A 19,124-nucleotide genomic window follows, 5' to 3' on the forward strand; every position below is an offset into this window, starting at 1 on the left:
AAAAACGCAAATAATGCTTCTTGCGGTGGATTTAAGGGGAATGCGAGCAAGTAACTGTCCTACAGGTATTCGCAACAATAAAACTATTTTAAATAATACGACAACTTTCTCAAGCCTCTACTGGCACGAACCGTAAAAAAGGGTCACAATTCACTCTTCGTATATTTTACAACAACATTCAGGTAAATGTAAACCAGGCATGAAAATCCAAAAGACAACAAAATCTAATTTTACATTTTCCCACCTGCGAACATATCGGCCGTTTAGGTTCGGGAAAAGCTCGCGATAGTAGTGCGAGTTTAATTTTAGCAGAACCGCAGGAACGGAGCGTTACACAGTTTTGACATGCTGTTAAAAAAACATTTTTCATAGTGAAAGTGCTGATGAAAGGTTGATGGATTATTATTTTTTTTTTTTGGTGAAGGTTACTTTTGAGTATTCGTGTTCACGGAGTGTCCACATTGGTCTTGGTTTTTAAATTGAACGAAATATTGGCAATAAAGTTAGAGGGTTTACAATGAATACAAAAGTAATGAAAAGGAAGAAGTCGTCATTGTCGGAGGTTAAGGTTGCTGTTATTGGGGCACCTGGGGTTGGAAAAACTGGTATGTACATTTATGTTTTTTTTTGGAAAAATTTTGATCATGTAATGAAGTAGAATTTTTTCTCACAGTATTATAGAACAGTTTTACTTAGTAATTTACAGAAATAATAATTCAACAAAAAGAGGGTTTTTTCTAAAAAAATCCTCGGATTAGTAGAGCACATAAGTATATAGAATGTCGCAAAAAATTATGATATTTATGGATTTTCCGGAACATGTTGTATGTTTAGTGTTTTATACTCATCTTCAAATGTTTATAAAATTACGTTTAAGTAATAATTATTAAATACTTTATTGCAACATAAATTGATGAATTTCATTCCAGATTCTTAAAATTTTATTAAATGCTGGAAATGGCCGACACTTAAAGCTCTCTCCCACCTCAGTACTCCACACTACCAATACATTTTTGCTGTACATTTTCAACTGTGCTTTAAGAAATCTTCTTAATGATATTATAAATGCGATTTTTGAGGATATCAAGCGTGTGTGGCTTATATTTGTACAATTAATTTTTAAAGAAAATAATCAAATGTACTAACGTCGCGTAACCTAGGCGGCCACTCCATTGATTCATGTTTTCCTATCCACTGGTTTGGAAAAACATTATCTTGAATTCTTCTTATAGCAGCCTATCGGAGAGGTGTTCTATTCTGTTAAAATCCTAATGCTTGATTTGGCATAAGTGACTAATTTTCATCAGGCTGTAGTATTGGAATCAAGTCGTCAACTAATAACTCTGGATAACGCTGTACCGTCATAGGATTTATTAACTGGTATCAATAAGTCCTACCCAAATATTCACCTTTTTATATTTTTTAAGAATGACGTTCTCTAACCACTTTTCGACTTTTTGTTAAGTGCATGTATCTTTTTTTTTAATAATGCCTGAATCTCCTAAAAATTGTATTTGCCTAAGATGGTTTTTCCAATTGCATATGAAAACCTTTATTTTGTTACTATCATAGCGACTATTTTTCTATTCTTCTTTCTTTTTTCCGTAACGTCTTCAATGAAGGTTGCCCATTACATTGGCAAATGCGTGTCTATCTAGTGCCGTTCTAAGGACTTTCTCGAAGTCGAGGCCGGTCTAGCTTCTGATGTTTTGTATCCAAGTGTAATCGATGTGAATAAAACAAATAAAGTTTCGAAAACAAAATATTATTTTAATAAATAAGGAAATACTACAACGAGCGCTTAGAGAACGATGGACAATAATACCGCAAATCGACTGCCTAAACCTTCCAAAAAAACCCTGCCAAGAAGACGTGATGCCACTTTCTTTTTCTGGGTGGTTTTATGATAGGGTGCATCGTTATCTTATCGGTTCTCTGAAGACCCCTTTGTAATCTGTTTGGGCTTGTTCGCTGTTCCCAGGGCCCTGGATGGCTATTAGGTAGGATTAAAAACAGGCTGGCACCATCTGTGTAATGGGTTACACAAGAGTTGTTTTTTCTCTTCCAACTTTCCCTTAATTATTAGTTCAAATAACATTTTCCATATTTTTGTGTCGTAATGTAATAGTTCTTGATTACTGCCTATTCTCTAAAGTACTTCATCGTTCGTAATTCTCTTTATCCAAGTAATCTTTAGCATTCGTATGTAGCACCAAATTTCAAGCGTCTCCAGTCTATTCATTAGGTCCACTTTCCACGTTAAAGATTCAACGCCGTACAGCAGGATTGACCAGACGTAATATTACACCAGCCTCAGATACAGGTTCAGGTCCATATATGAATCAGAGAGGAATTGCTTATATCGCATAAATCGTTAACTTGCTTGCTACGTTTTAGCCCTTATTTTGTTATCGCAGTTTGTATCTTTTTTAATTCAGGAACAAATATTAAAAGGATTTACCATTTCTCGGACTACGCCGTCATTTTGTAATGGAATCGGAATATTATGATTTTTTATTATTACTGGCTTATTCTGTATTCTATAGTATAAACATACTCTTTGAGCACTATCAATAATATCCAGAAGTCCAACATCTATGTTGCCCATTAGTACCATATCTTCAGCATATCTTATGCTGTTGCCGGTTTCCCCATTTACTTTGATTCCATCTGAAATATTCTCTATTTAAAGAGTTCCCCGGAGATAACATTAAAATGGACCGGTGATAATAGGCATCTGTGTCGAACTCTTTTACAAATCTCTTTTTCTTATTTTTGCTATTTGATGTCAATAAAGACTCCTTATTAATTGGATATCCCTTCCATCGATTCATACATTGACAAGAGACTTTGGGAGGCCTGTATGCAAAGCATATGTATAGGCTCTTTTGCTGATCCATGAATTCCATTCTATTTCATCCATCAATTCATCCATATTTCCATTAATTTCTCTATTACTGCTTGAGGTATCTGAATTATACTGCCATGTTAATTGAAAAGGGTGTAATTGCGACAAATCACTTTTGAGACATTCGACTTTAAAGACTTTAATTTGTGCCATCCGCAGATTTAAATGGATTAACATGAAAAAGGAATTCGTGATATGATTCCGCTTAAAGAATATAAAAAACATAATAACCGCTTAAACATATCATTCAAGAATGTAGTGATTTTGGGCATAACTAAAAGAGGCAAATAAAGAAAGTTAGAATTTAATTTCAAATTTCGTATATTAGGGTACTTGACAAAAGCAAACTAAATTATACAACTCAACATTTACATAGGATACAGATCGGAAAAACCGATTAACATTAAACACGTTATTAATTTATACACGAGTGAAATTCTCCAACATGGGACTTTAAGGATTCGAAAACCTGCAATAGATAATAAATAAGTAACTTAAATTTAATGGTCAGATTGTTAACTTACATTTTAAATTTTATGGGTTAAGCTCGAAAGCTTCATTTATCATCACTGGACTGTACTCTATCGTTCGTTGTAGGTAAACTTACCCAAAATGGCATTCTGGATGTTGGAAGAATTTCAATTTTCTTAGTATTTGGTATTCCTTTAGGACTAATTTCTTTTTTGGGCATATAAATTCCTGCAATAGTATTTATTTGAATATTATAGATGTTTTAAAATTTTCAACTTACCCTGTTTTTGAGACTTGGAATTTAAGAAATTAAGTTCAATGACTTCATCATCAAATGAATTTTTATATGACATAGTTCTTTTTCTTCTCTCAAATATTGCCTCTACCATGTTACTTAAGTATGGTCTAGGAGTAGTTTTCTTAAGTTTATACTGTGATGATTGATCTTCCCATTTATAGAAACAATCCAAATTCATTTCTATAACTTTTGTTAATTTGGATGCAGCTCCTACCGCTTCTACGAAATCTGAAAAATCATATAATTTTCCCACGCCTCTTTAAGCTGACTTCAATTTGACGATGGAACGAGTCCGCTGCCATAGGTTCAAAATATCTCAGAATTACTTTTTCTATAGAAGTTTCTGTCCTATTAACTAAATATATAAAAAATGAAAAAGGCACGAATAGTTGTTAAGCCACAAAATTACACACTTAGTATCTCTCATGGATAGGAAGTATTGATAAAAGCTGCTAATGATATTTTCTTTTGACCTCCCTTGCATAGCATCATGTCACAAAACGGCGTATGGGGACATTTTGCCTAATTTGCCAGCGGAAACGACACTTTCGTTGTATGCCACAAGTCTTGGCATAAAAATTATTTCCTTACCTAAAAACGAGAATTAAAAACGGCGAATTTAAAACGAGAATTAAATAAAATTAAAAACGAACGAATTATACTTATCACTTACTTTCTGGAGATCAGCGGTGATAACGATTTCGGATATAGTTTGTGTTGCATTTGCATCATTTGGTACATTCTGCGGGCATTCTTATATTTTTGATGATGTTTCTCCCAATCATTGCAATTTTTGCATTAGGGATCCAGGTTTTCTTTCTTATGAGCACTATTATGATTTTTAAAAACTTCGCCACTCCAGAAAGTCCAGCACTTTTCATGGCCCAATTTACTAAATGATATATTTTGACTGGCATAAATAATAATCTCTGTATAAATAATATGAAAAGGAGGCATTGGGAAATTTATTCATAAGATCGTCATACATAAGCTTAATAGTAATATCACTTGGGAGATACAGGCGGTTGGGAGCACGCTCCCTTCGGTAGTGTGAAATGGATGGTTTGAATGTTTTTATATGTTCAATAATAATATTTCGATCAATTTTTGTTTTTCCGCAATTTCATGTCCGGCCGTCTGGTTTTGCAATAAGAGATGTACCTGGGCTTAAAACATTTCGTATTATTTTATCATTATTTGCATTATAACCCAAAGTACAAAGGAAAAACTTCTTACACACTTCTTGTTTATTGCCCGATTTATCTGCGAAAAAATAATTTTGCTTCTTCTGGAGGGTCGTTCACCGACTGTTTTTCTTTTCGTGGCTCTATTGGTAAGGCAACTGAATACAAAAGTCCTTTGACTATCTGCAGATAGTTTCCAATATTCTTCGTATAACTGTATACGTTCCGCATTTTCTATTTTTTTTGAGCATCTTTTTACACAGGATTCACCGCATGCTTCTTTTATTAAATGCTCGGTTTTTCTTTTCTTTGCCTTGGTTTCTTTCCTTTCAGTTTTAGTTAGCTCAAAATACCTTTTAAGTTCACCTTTTTTGTAAACACTTCCATTTGTATTACATTATCTAGAACGTCAAGTATAATGCTTTTCACAAATTTTTCGGTGCTATTTCGGCTTGTCTGCTTCATCGCGTTGTCAAATATGTTTGTAACAATTCCTCGTATAAAAATTGTATCATCAGTTTTTTCGCATAATTCCATTCCAACATTTTTACATCCCTGATTTAAAAGAATGTTACTTAAGATCAGGATTTTATTTGTAGACGAAGGTCCAGGTCTATTTGGGTCATGGCAATTTGACAAGCAATCTGTTTGTAAATTTGTACATTCCTTATTAGTCAATGGAATGGCATCTATCACTACAATTTTCTTTTTGTATGAATAAGAAGTTCCAGGCTTATTTATGTCATAACAATCTATTTCCTCATCAGATAAATCAGATGTTTCGAAAGATTCGTAATGGTAGTCTGGGTCAAGTTCAACTTTGGGTAGTTTCCTCTGGTAATTATTACTTTTGAAATGACAGATATGACCTATTAATTTTGCATTTAAATCTAACGTAAGCAATTTTTTGCTCCTAGATGACATAATTAAAATTTTGACTGCAAACAGATTAAAAATAAATATGTAAGTTTTCTTTTATCTTCAATATGTACTAACTTACCAACAATTTGTTAATACTCTAGCACAAAGTAGCACAAATATCCTAATTTTAACGTATATATTAATGAAAACTACAACACAGAAACTGCACAAAAGCAATAACATAAATCTCACAAGATATATATGTATATCTAAAAAAGTGAGGTTATGATGAACATCGACTTCTAAAACCTAAACGTTATGTTAATTGATACAGGCGTATCTGCACCAATTCTGTTGGTTACGTCTAAATCTAGTAATATTATCAGATACGATCGTTTCAATTATCAGACACTGCATTTTTGTAGATACGCCGTTTCTATTTTTAATTATACACACATTTAGATGATCAGATACGCCTCTAGATTTAAACAGATGATAGAACTCATTGCGCAGACTCTCTAGAGGTAAATAACTTAAAATGGCCAATTTGGCAGATACGCCTTTTTCAATTAACACGGCAGTATATCTTTCTGACAAAGTTAAAGAAAGTAGGGTAATTCCTATCTGATATATGAAACTGATATGGGAATGTCAGGTTTGAAACTTGATTTTTTTTACTTTTTTCTATGTCTTATTTTAGATTTTCTATTTTTGGCTAAACTGTCTGACCTTTAGATTCTCCAATTGCATATGAAAATCATTATTTTATAATCATTCTTTGTAAGACCTTAGGCTAAGATGAAGAGATAAGCACTTTATCACTTTTAAGGTCCCTATTTTTGTATTGGTTATTTGAAAATCGTGATTGTCTGTTATAGTTTATCAAATTACATAAGATGAAAAAAGTAAAAATTAGGTTAAATTTACATTTTATAAAATAAATTATAATTACATAAAAAATATATTTTTTTATATGCAATTAATTTTTTTTATTTAAGTTTTATCAGAAAAAATTAGCAGCATATTACTACAACCTACTCTTATATAACCACCATAAAACTAAAGAAAAAATTAAAATTGAAAAATTAAAAATTACATAGAGATATTTAATACTGAAGTTTTTTTTTTATTTCACAAATATAAAATTATTTTATTTATTATTAGACTATTTTTATATATATTCATAAGTATATTGTATTTTAATTATAAAGGAAAATGTAGATTGAACAAAAGTATTAAAAATACTAAAAATGAAAAATAAGGCTACAAAGATAAATTACAACATTAATTTGCAATATATTCCTAGCTACTATAAATTATTTTAAGGTAAAAAAAATAAATTAATAACATAATTATATTAATGAAAACAAACATAAATATTTTTTGCAGGCGGCCTTTTCCTTCAAATATAAATAATGTTTATGTTAAGTCTAAATAACACATGTTTCATTATATTTAAATTTAAAAATTATTAGCTCTGGCCTAAACTATTTTAAAAATAGTGAAAAATCCTTGATTCTAGCATACGTTTCTGTGGCCTTCAACTTTTTTAAAATGTAAGGTAAAATATGATAGTCACAGAAAGTTTCAGTAAAAGCACAAAATTTTTTGCAAGTAAGTTTCTAATTAGAAAAATAGGATGCGTCGTACTTATAATCTAGGAAAATGCATTGTTTTTATAAAATGTTCAAAAATATATTTATAATTTATTTAAAAACTATACATTCGCTATCAAGAAATCTTCTAAAAAATATTTCTTAATCCAATATACAATAAAAACTGCAATTGAAAACTACAATCCCAGTCTTTTTGGATAGACCTAAAATGTTGTGGTACAAAACCCAAAAATCAAATAAAAAATTATTATAGGCATTAAATCAAACACTGTACTGTAATTACTATATATTAAAGAACTGGTAAACAGATTTTTTGCCCCTCTTAATCTAAAAATAAGCACAACGAAGTCCCGAACATTCAAACAAAAAGTCATTAATTGAACCTTTTGACAGTAAAAATCTTTCCAGCCCGATTGTTTGTAATCCCTGTAGTAAAATCGCTGTTAAAAAAATACTGATTTATTTCTTTTCTACATCTGTAAAAACGATCCTAATTCCTTACGTCGGATTAATTCAAATAGACAAGCACTCGGCTATGGATTCGTACAACATGTATCCGACCGGTGCCAAAAATTTGCCAGAATGCAAACAGTACCCCGAGTATTGACATGTCTGGATTTTATAAGATAAGACTGTTTTGATATTGAATTGGCTAATAAAAACTGTGTATTTTTCTTTTAAATAAAATTAACAGTACTGGTGGCAAGCTTATGTTATTATATGAGTAAACTATGAAATTATTTTAATTTGGTTTCGAATTTATTTAACATGAACTTTAGGTAGCTTTAAGCTGACCTAAAAATCATTTCATTAATTTGGCAGATTCCTAAAACACAAATTTGCAGTTTATTTATACGAAATACGGAAGCTTAAACGGGTAATTAATTGATTGAAAGTCTGAGAGATGTTTAGTCTTTAGGGTAATTAACAATTGCATCTGCTTCCGCACAGGTTACATTTATACGTGCCGATAGGTTATTGCTTTTGTTCTTAGACGTTTTGGTTAATACAGTTTTATAAATGGAGTTTTTCGTGGAATTATTAATTTTTTTAACGGAGTAAAAAGTGAATGAGAGTTTCCTAAATATAAAAGCAACTTATTGCAAAAAAAATTCATAATACTATACGTAGGTTTTAGAGAGCACTATAGTTTTCTTTATAAATAAATAAAGAATACAGATTTTATTAATGGATTAAACTATCTTATAGAAACTATCCCTATACATATACATAGAATCTTCTAAGAACAAACAATGAACTGACTGAGCTCTATGAGGAATCGGACAGAATCAAAGTAGTCTTTTGGGTGATAAAAATGATATGGGAACAAAATCTGGAAGAGCGGATATCTAGAGGGAAACCGCGTATTAGATGGGGAGACGAAATCGTTGCAGATCTGAGAGCGATGGGAATAAAATACGATCTTAAATTGATTCCAGATAAAGAAGGATAAAGAATGATTGTGCAGTTAGCCAAGATTCGCTAATAATCAGCTGTTAAAAAAACATGGAGCTTAGTTTTTACAATTAATTCCTACATACCATTCACCAGTTTAAACCTAAAAAGTATACCAAATTTCTCTCTGCGAGTACTAAGTGGATTGATTCATCATATTATAATCGTGGTTCTCTATTCTAATGACTTAATGTGCTTAAAACCAGAAATTTATGTTGGAAACTGTGTGATTTTAAAAATAGAGTGACCACACAACTGAACAGTATTCCAAAATAGGCCGTACTGTAGACCAATCCTTAGTAATCCTTGGTAGCCCTTACAGAAAAATACTGGAAATTTCTTAGAACAAACTTGATTAGGTTAACCTGCTATCTAAAAGGATACCCAAATCCTTAATAGTAGTAATACACTGAATGGCTGTACCATTGACAGAGTAAGAACATGGGAACCGATTTACTTTGCGCTTAAAAGTAGTAAATCCGCATTTCTTTATGTTAAAATTTAGCTGATATTCTTACACCAAAGGCACAATTTATCAAAAACTTATTGCAAGATTTCCGGGCCTAATGGATTTATAATAGATCTCCAAAACTGCAAACCATTAGCAAATTTTAGACATTTATTGTTCTCAAGACAATAAGTAATATAATAATAATAATAATAATAATAATAATAATAATAATAATAATAATAATAATAATAATAATAATAATAATAATAATAATAAATGACTTTTATTTGCAAAAATTCATTACATAATATTTGTATTATAATATGTTTCTTGGTTGGCGAAGTCTAGCCTAGGGCTATTCAAACTCAACCCTCTTACAGATTTTATAAAATGCTAAATAACACACATGTGCCAAATAATAATGCACTTGAAACGCACTTTAAATAATGTAGTCTTAACTTATAGTTAACAGTAATTAAAGAAAAAAAAATGTACAAAAAAGGAAATATAAAGGAATCTGGAAATTTTTCCGTAATATACCCAACAAAAAATAAATAAATAAACAATCAAAAAGAAATAGTCACTTTACTGAGAAAATTCCACGCTCCGGGCAGCAGGCGACAGACTAGCGGTGGGTCAAATTAAAGTCCTGTACTTGCTTACTCATTATTATACTGCCGTCCTTAATTAAAAAGCGGTATCTGCAAAAAAATCAAAAATCAACTTTTTGCTATATGTGGGTTCCTTGTAGGTTTATTTATTTACCTACGACGTTTTAAAGCCGTATCTGGTTTTTTACTCCTAAAATAAAATAATTTTAATATGCCGTATGTGAAAAACGACAATAGATGCTCAGTCAAAAAGCGGTAACTGCAGTATGCTCAATTAAAAAGCGGTATGTGCATGTGCTACCGCATTTTGATTGAGCATGACGCATTTACCGCGTTTTTACTGAGGCTCGCGTGGCAAATTCGCTCATTCGCGTTTGCAGTACGTTTGGGAACGGGTGGATTCTTAAGATTTGATTTCAATTTGGCGCTTATTATGTTTACTTTCTTAGTTAAAATGATAAACTCTAATGAAATACAAGCCAACAAAATAACTTTTAACTACTTTGAACCGGGACATACTTTTATGTCCGCTGATAGATTTCATCGCCAAATCTAACTATCTATGAAGAGGAAACAAAAAATCTATGATTTCAGCGACTTTCTTAATGCAGTTAATAAGAGTTGCAAGGGCAATGTGGATGTAAAAGCGATAAATTTTAATGACTTTTATGTTTGAAAGGATATAACATCAGTTTTAAGAACATTTGGTTTACAATCATACTTACATGTCTTTCTTAGTACTTTTTAATTGTTACATCTGTAACGCCATCTTCTACTAGGATGCATATCTCTCTTTTCAACTAGGAATTTAAAAGAGGCAACGATTCCCAGAATTTCTCTCTAAGATTGAGTCCAAGTTTCCTTCTCATGCTCAGAACTAGATGCTTGAATACCCGTAATACTTACAGTGCTTTTCTTTGAAGTCCCCCCCCCCCATTTATTTTTTGAAAGGGTCAAAAAAAATTTTTGAAACTTGGCATAAGTAAATTGGTCTATAGATACTATTTTTCACTGTAAACTAGGTAGTTGTAAATTCCAAGATGGCGGCTGGGCGACATCTTGAGAAAAAAATTTAAATAGAAAGGGGGGTCGTGTGGTACCTCATGTTAAAGATCTCAATGAGTACTTTATAACCCTAAAATATTAGACCCATATCTTAACTCGTTTCAAAATGGCGGCCTAATAAATAAGTATTTTTTTTTATTTTAACGTTTTACATTTTTATGATTTTTGAATAGGTAAAAATCAGTGTACGAAAATAAATGCGTCACTATTTTATTTTGACATAAAAACGACAGTTCTAAATGTCAAAATAACACATAAGCGCCATCTTGAATAAATGCATTAAATAGAAATCTTGTGTTACCTCATTTAAAAGGTTTTATTGAGTACTTTTAATATTTGGAAGGATTGTGTTTGCCATGTAATGGAAAAGAAGATTCATCAGAAAACAAAATATTTTTTATATTCGTTTTCATTTGCCTTTTGCATCATGGTTTCATAAAATTCCATTCTTCGCCACTGGTCTTCAGGAAATATTTCCTGAGTTTTTGAATACTTGAAACATTTGTACCCATATTTTTTCCAGATACGAGCAACAGTTTTATGGCTCATTCCCAGTTCCTCTCCAACACTTCTAGTGGACCGTGTCGAATCAAGTTCTAGGGTACTGCAAACCATTTCTTCCCGCCGTTCTATATCCTGGACCACTTTAACAGGTGGTTCTTGACGTTTTGTGTGGCATTTTTTACAATCTTGAAGACAAAAAGATGTCTCAAAATTTGTAACCACATTGAAACCGTTTTTGCACAAGGAATCAGTCTATTCTCAAATGTCACTGAAAACAAATCTCTACATTGTACTGCCGAATTGCCTCCATAAAACCATTTAATTAGTTGAACTCTTTCGGAAGGGGTATAAACAGCCATAGTGAAAAAAACACGAAAATAACGCTCAAAAATTATTAACACAGCAAAGTGAGGTCTGCTGACTCCCGGTTCAAAAAATAAAAACGAAAAATTCCGCCGCCTGCAAGCCGCAACCAAGCGGTATTGTCATTATTTTGGGTAATACGTAGCTCACGATAATACGATCTGTATATGTATATGCCAATTTTAAACTAAAATATCACTTGCATAAAAATGGCCTGGCAATTAGTACTGACTGCAAATTTATGTATGCAGAATGAAACCATTACACCTATTATACGTGACTATCTATCACTGGAGAGAACTTGCTATGTTATCTTTAATACTGCGTCATTTCCTCCACTCAACTGATGGGGTAAAATGTAAATAGGTGTATTCTACAATAGACTAGTGGATGTATATCAATTGACCACTCACATTCATCTAGCCTAATTTAGCACTTATAATTGTAATCTTCTACTAAGCATTTTTTCTTGATCTTCTGATTCATGTCATTTCGCGTTTTAATTGATGTAAAAGAAAGTAACCCAAAACATCGTTAATTCTTTACCAATTTTTGGTCATTGACTATTTTTTTCGGCAATTTTTTTGTTTTGTTGGAAATAGAAATCATACATTGTACCTGGAAATCTAAATCTAGGACAAAGTACTCTAGTATTTTTGCTATGTTGAATGTGGGGTGTTTTTCCACCTCCCTCCTCTGGTACGAGTATATTTAGTTTACCATTTCACTGTCTGCTTAATTTGTTTTTTAACAATTTTATTTTTCCTTTCATTTTACTTCATTGTCACTGACTGGCACAAATCTATTTCTGTTTAACTACGATATCAGCGAAAATTTTTTTTATCCTCGTTATTGCAAACTGAACTTCCGTTGATTTTATTGATGTATCTCTTATTAAAAATGTAATATATTTGCTTAAACAAGTACGAGTACTTGGCTCAATTATATTGCACCAGAATTACATAGACATCCATAATACTTTCTGAAGCATCTCTTACAAGTAATTGTGGTCTTGGAACTTAATATAAGTGCAATGGCAAAATTTCTACTAAAAGTAGATTGTTGCTAATGATTAGGTTAACTGTTTCGGTAATTGACTGGCTATTGTAGTATATTCATTATTTTTGCCACCATCAATTTTAGTATTAGTATGTTGGTCTACTTTTTTACTCACAAGTGATTATTGTCTTGTTGATGTGGATATTACTAGATAGATTTGACGTAAGCATTTCTGATCACTATTCCTGATGACCATGTTAATTGCTTTAAGAATGACAGATTCAAGGTCTCCCTTATCCAGAGTTTCACCTAATTGACATTGAAAATACCTTAGACCAATATCTTCTGTCTTTGCCTTCTCTTTCATAATCGTCCTGGCTTTTAACGTCAATTTTAATTTAATCAAAAGTGTGTTTCATTTTTAGTAAATTTATCTTTCAGTTGGCTTTAATGCTAATGCTTAGCTGTAGTTTTTATAGCTATATATAGGAAAATAGATTGTTCTATCTATGTTTCTTCATTTCTCCATTTCATCATAAAGCTGATGAAACAGATATAGTTTTAAATATGCCATGCTGATTACTCGGATATTTTTATATCTCGTCAATCAAAATCCACATTTTTCATACATGTCTAACTCAATATGTTATTTTGTCAACAATTTTCCAAGAAACTCGTAAAAACCCGAAGTGAAAAATGACTCACTTCTCTTTTGAATAACTGGTGTTTAGATTAAAATCTATAAATTGCCTCGCATAAAAATAATGGTTTTCCAGTCAATTTCTAAAAAAATCATAATTCAAAATACCACATTCCTTTATGTTTGCCGGAACAATCGAGGAAAGTTTTGAAATCTGTTTGGACAATTAAAAAACTCCTTCAGAAAAAAATGTTTTGATAGCCTTTTAATTGCAACATGTGTTGAAAAAATCGTAACATTTTTGTTTTGTTTTTATAGGCAATTATTTCACTATGTTTTATCATTTTCTTACCACTGGAATCTAAATTTATAAAAACATGTTAACAAATTTATGGTTATTTTTATAATTAAAAACAATTTTAGTACGAAAAGCAGCAGGCTCTTGAAAGAAATGTATAGATTTTTTATGATCGTCATCAATCATCTTTATCTGGTAATTATTGTCTTCTTCCTATTCAATGTATGATATATCATTCTTTTCTGGATTTCTACCTGTTTTTTTTTCATTCCCTGAAGCTCAATAGGAGAGAAAAAAAATTCTCTTTAAAATATTATTAAAATTAAACCATTCTAGTAGGCCGCGCCAAATCATAAATAAAACGTTCCCAATTTCCGAATATAAAAATAAAAACCACAAAACATATAAAAATATCAACGATCTAGACCTACTAACACACTTCTTTCTGTCGGGGTGCATTTGCTCAAACGTAAATAGAACTGCACGACATTATTTATTACGTTTACACGTACTGTAATTAAAACTTTCACAACTCAGAAATTTTTCACTGGATTTTCTGCGTTTTCGTGAAGTCAGCTGTTGCAAATCCTCGCATTTGTTTATTTTTCCAGTCCAAACGTATTTGGATAATAAGGATATTTCATCGACAAGTTAAAGTACAATGCGGGATCAATCATTTTTATCTGGAACAATTTTATTTTCGATAATTATGTTTTTCTTTCGTTTTCATTGAATTTTGTAAAATGTTGGTATCTAATCAGAAACTTTGTTTTTTTTGAACTATTCAAACACCTATAACTTTTTCGACATATTGTACGTTTCTTAATATCTGACAATCTATCAATCACTTCTTTACCATACCCCAAATGTATATCTAATAGAATTTAAATCAGGACTGTTTGCTGGCGGATTCATAATTTACATATTATTGCGAGTAAGATATAATAGATATAACAGCTTTAAGTATCCTGCCCCTAGAGTGGTAAAATTTGGATTTATTATTTATCAAATAAAAAAATATGTGCGGAAAGTATGCTGCCAAAGGTCAAAGAAGTCATTTAAATATCTTACAAAAAAATCATCTAGGGTATCGTGAAATCTTCCTTGACTCGAATAATTCCAAAAAAGCTTCGCTAAGTCACGTGAAAAGTATATTTCCATAACAAAATTGAAAAGTGAATATCGACTCATCAGAACTAAGATATTGGACTTGATTTTCAAATTTGGTATTCTATACATTGACGTTACCTTGGGCTATTATCTTACTGAAAATCTACTAAATCAAAGTTATTTAAAAATACCATATGGCAGAAACACTGATGTACCTCTATGATTCTTTGTTAAAAATTTGCTAAATCAGAACAATGATTGAAATACATCTCATAAAAAATCATCAAGAGCAACCTCTAAGTATTTCCTGAATTGAACAATAACAAAAAATCTTCGCTAATTTATATGCAGACTCCAGTTCCAAAATAGAATTTAAAAATAGAACTGGACTCATCAGACCTAAGTGGAAACTTAGATATTGTACAATAATGTCCATATTTTGTACCTTAGACATTGACGCATCTTTGAGTTATCTCTATGCAGTTATTTAAATATATCTTATAAGAAACCATTCAGAGCAACCTCTACAAACGTTCCATGAATTGAACAATCCCAAAAAGGTTCGTTAAGTCATGTACAGACTATAGAATTTCATAACAGAATTTAAAAATTAAACTTGACTATAAGTGAGAGAAGTTGTATTGTAAGTATCTATTGTGAGAGAAGATTTAAATTTACCGCCGGACTGTCCACTTCCTTAAAAAACAAGAAATTAATGTTACTTATGTATTCCTTAGTAATGGAGCATTTTAGTACGCACCTTAAGTACGTTTGTAATGAAGCCTTATCCAAGGAATCACGACACTGATTCATTACAACGAACTTTTAACTATCGACTATCAAGTTCACGTGTCAAAGGAGAAGAGAGACATTCGCAAATATCTACACGCCTCCTTAGAAAGCGAAGCTTTGACACGATAACCAATGGCGAAATAGTTCAGGAAGGATCTTGGAGGCAAACACCTTTGATAGCTAGAGCTAGACGTTCAAGGATAAGCGCCTTACAGATAAGAGAAGAATAATTCGCTGACTACTTTTATAATAATAGGTCCTAGGTTCTCGAATTATGTATATGTACAAGGATATAGGTAGTTAAGTCGCAGACAGAAATATAAAACTACAGTGAACAACAATCTTGTTTTATTATTATTTTTATTACTAATATAATAAAACAAATTACTTACATCATCAGCGTCCAAGGTACTTGTAGTCTGCTCACAGTCATACACAGGCGCCAAAAATTCCGCCATTTTTTGGTAAGCAAACCATATTGGTTCATATATTTCATCTTGTCCAGCACCCGATTTAATAGAATTTTAACCCCCCCATTAAAGATTTTTTTTTGTCTTCAACTCATTAATAGATTCATGCAAACTGGACGATATTCGAGTCCATGCATCGTACCCTTTTTTCTTGTTTTTATGCAATCTATGCTTCGGATTCCAAATATCCGGTTCACCATGGTACAGTTCCAGAAACTTAAACACTTCAGCATTACTCCAACTGCTACTAACTCAAAATAATATAATGTGTTGATAATAAACGCACTCTTTGCGAACAGAACAGCGATTGTGTAAACACAAGTTCGCCTCGTGGCTACGATTCCTTTGATTCGTGTCTAAAAAACCGCTTTTGACGTAATCGCTACGAACGACAAGGCTAATAACGAGGCGAATTACGAGTGAACCGACTACACATTTGTCTCGCCGCTCGCCTTGCGATTTGACTCGTCTCTCGTACGAATGTGTAAATGCGCTATAAAGATAGTAAGTTCGCAAAATGTTCAGTGTGAATAAGTGTAAAGCTTCATATAGTAAGTAAGTAAACTCTGGATGCTAAAAGAACACTGACAAATAGGAAGTGCAAATAGAAGATCTTCTTCTGCAAACAAACTTCTAGCACTATGGTCTGCAAAATATTCTAGTTGCTATTCTAGTTCTGCAGTTCTATACATTTCAGTTATTATTTAGGCTGTACTTCTTTAGTATATAGTCATCATTCTTCTTAAATTCAAAAAAAAAACAACTGTTTTACAGTTTCAACTTACGCAGTAAAAAAATATATCAAATGATGTTACTGACATCTTTTTCGTTTTTTTCAGTGTATAACATAATATGTTAATGAATATACTACTGCGAACATAAACACTCGTAAACTGCTCTCCAGAAAGCCCTCTTGAAAAATGCGGTCTGTAATTGCAAGATATTAATAACCGAGCCAAATGATGATGTTTTCAAGAGTGAAGTAAACTACTTGTTATTCCAAGCGTTGAAAGATTTGAAACTTTTTGAAAGTTTATTCAAGGATCGCGGAGAGGAAATAGACTACTAACTAGACGTTACTCTAAGTAAATTTCATGTCGGTTTACTCTTCGGTAAAAAGTTTGTTTATATTAGGTTAGGAAAACATGTTTCCTATGTAGTAAATATCCCATTAGCGAATATAATCTTGGATAAATTATTTGTATTATGTAAATTCTGTTAAGTTGCGTATAAGACCGTGTATTAGCACCCAATATAATCTAAAAGCTGAATGAATAGTTAATGCCTTTTAACCTATCTTGGAGTCGTAACTGTTCAGAATAAAAAGTATAAGGAAAATATGCGCTAATCAAATAATTTAAATTAAATTATAACATTTAGAAAGTATATAATTAATATTTTTTTGGAGATGTGTCAAGCCATATGGCTGCCAAGTTATTTTCACATTAAACGTTTATTAAGCGCAAATTGGAGCGTTACAAAAATGTGGTTGACTTATAAAATATGTTGTTATTAACGGTTAATTATATTATTAGCCATTAGCTGGACAAGTATTTAGGTACGTAGGTTTTTTGCACTTTCAAAAGATTCTATATTTGATTTTTTTTGGCAAAAATATAAAATTTAAGCTTATGCAAAATATGTTTTTAAAGTTGGTTTTGTTGGCTGGAACATATAGTATTTTTAATGAACTTGTGAAAAAACCTATTGGTGGATGTATGACAAAAAACCCAATACAATCAGACCTTTGTGTGAGTCCAAATATTTGCTTAAAAAGAGATTTATAAAGTTGACGTTTCCAATGCTGTATACACCAATTTTTTAAGGTTATACAAATTTAAGGATGTAAAGGTAGTTAATATATAAATTTAGCTTAAAAAGCATCTCATGAATAAGGAAAGATCTTCAAGATATTATGCTTGTTGATCGTAATGAGTTAAATTACGTAAAATAATCAAAATAATTCAGACAAGATTAAGAAACTAAATTGTAATGAAAAAAACAAATTAAAAAAAAAAGATAATTTATCTCTTAACATATAAATCAGCAATAATAATAATTAAGTATTGCTTATAAGAAACCAAATTACGTAATGAATTATGAAATAAAATGTGATCAAAACAGAAAATTAAATAAATTCAATTGATATCAACTAATGACCTAAAACGAATGTAATTTTTATCGAATTTTCAGTGAAAGAAAACTAAATATATTTGGCTTGCATTTAATGTTTAATATTTTCAATACTCAAGTCAAATGGTCGAATTGGCCACCCCTATTTTTTCACATTGACCGAAACTCTAAATTGTATATCCAAATAGACCAAAAATACGAATAAATATACAAACATTACATAAATCCGAACCATTTTATTTGCTCAAATAGTTTCCTATAAAGATATTCCAAGTTGTCTTTTTAAACTTGACGTTCTCAGTGCTGCCTAAACCGATTATTTAGGTTGATAAATCAACTTTAACGTGATTTAAAGGCAGTTGATATAAATTTCATCGACCACGATAACTCATTTCAAAACGATAAAGATCGCAATAAAATTATGTTTATCGTACGTATTGGGCCAAATCAATAATTAAACAGTTTTAAGAGATGATCCGGCAGTATAAAAAATTGAGAGGTTAAAAATTTGCAAAAACAATACTTAACTACATCCTCCACATCCTCAATGAAAGGTGATTTTAGTTCACGGACGTTCCAAGAATATATTTTTTTTAAAACATATACAATTTAAAAGCTTTTAAACGTTCATTTACCACTGGAAATTTCCATAAATTTAAGTCCTCTATGATCGCTTAGATATTTTCGAGATCCTTGAGCATATATTTCAGGAACAAAACGCTTTCGAACTCATTAAATACCAATCAAGCGCGACAACCCAAAAATACACGCGTGTCACAACTCACTCAAAATAAAGTGACCAGAATCAAAAAAAGTTTTTTTTTTAAATTGCGCGATGTTTTTAATTCTACGTGACACCCTCAGAAATTTATTTTGATGTTTTGCAAAACGACGC

At 31.3% G+C, this 19,124-nt stretch overlaps 1 protein-coding gene and 2 long non-coding RNA genes across 4 annotated transcripts in view; 1 reads left to right on the forward strand and 2 right to left on the reverse strand.

Annotated features, from left to right (window-relative positions):
* Window positions 1-291: 291 nt before the first annotated feature.
* LOC126739660 (ras-related and estrogen-regulated growth inhibitor-like protein) overlaps window positions 292-19,124 on the forward strand; it is a 30,763-nt gene continuing 11,930 nt past the window's right edge. The window contains exons 1-2 of one of the 2 annotated variants that reach the window (XM_050445437.1): window positions 292-605; window positions 16,936-17,208. Coding sequence is in view for 1 of the 2 variants with exons in the window: in XM_050445436.1 (XP_050301393.1) it covers window positions 518-605 (88 nt within the window). In the remaining variant the exon portion in view is untranslated. The remainder of the gene's footprint in view (window positions 606-16,935; window positions 17,209-19,124) is intronic. The other variant, XM_050445436.1, reaches the window with a different exon arrangement.
* On the reverse strand, window positions 3,269-4,550 carry LOC126739661 (uncharacterized). Its single transcript, XR_007661676.1, has 4 exons — window positions 4,091-4,550; window positions 3,660-4,032; window positions 3,433-3,607; window positions 3,269-3,377 (listed from the first exon to the last, which is right to left on the reverse strand). It is a non-coding gene; the product is annotated as an uncharacterized LOC126739661 (long non-coding RNA).
* LOC126739663 (uncharacterized) lies at window positions 9,512-18,990 on the reverse strand. The gene is made up of 2 exons (XR_007661677.1): window positions 18,758-18,990; window positions 9,512-9,945 (listed from the first exon to the last, which is right to left on the reverse strand). It is a non-coding gene; the product is annotated as an uncharacterized LOC126739663 (long non-coding RNA).

This window comes from Anthonomus grandis, chromosome 8, assembly GCF_022605725.1.
Source record: "Anthonomus grandis grandis chromosome 8, icAntGran1.3, whole genome shotgun sequence".
NCBI lineage: Eukaryota > Metazoa > Arthropoda > Insecta > Coleoptera > Curculionidae > Anthonomus > Anthonomus grandis.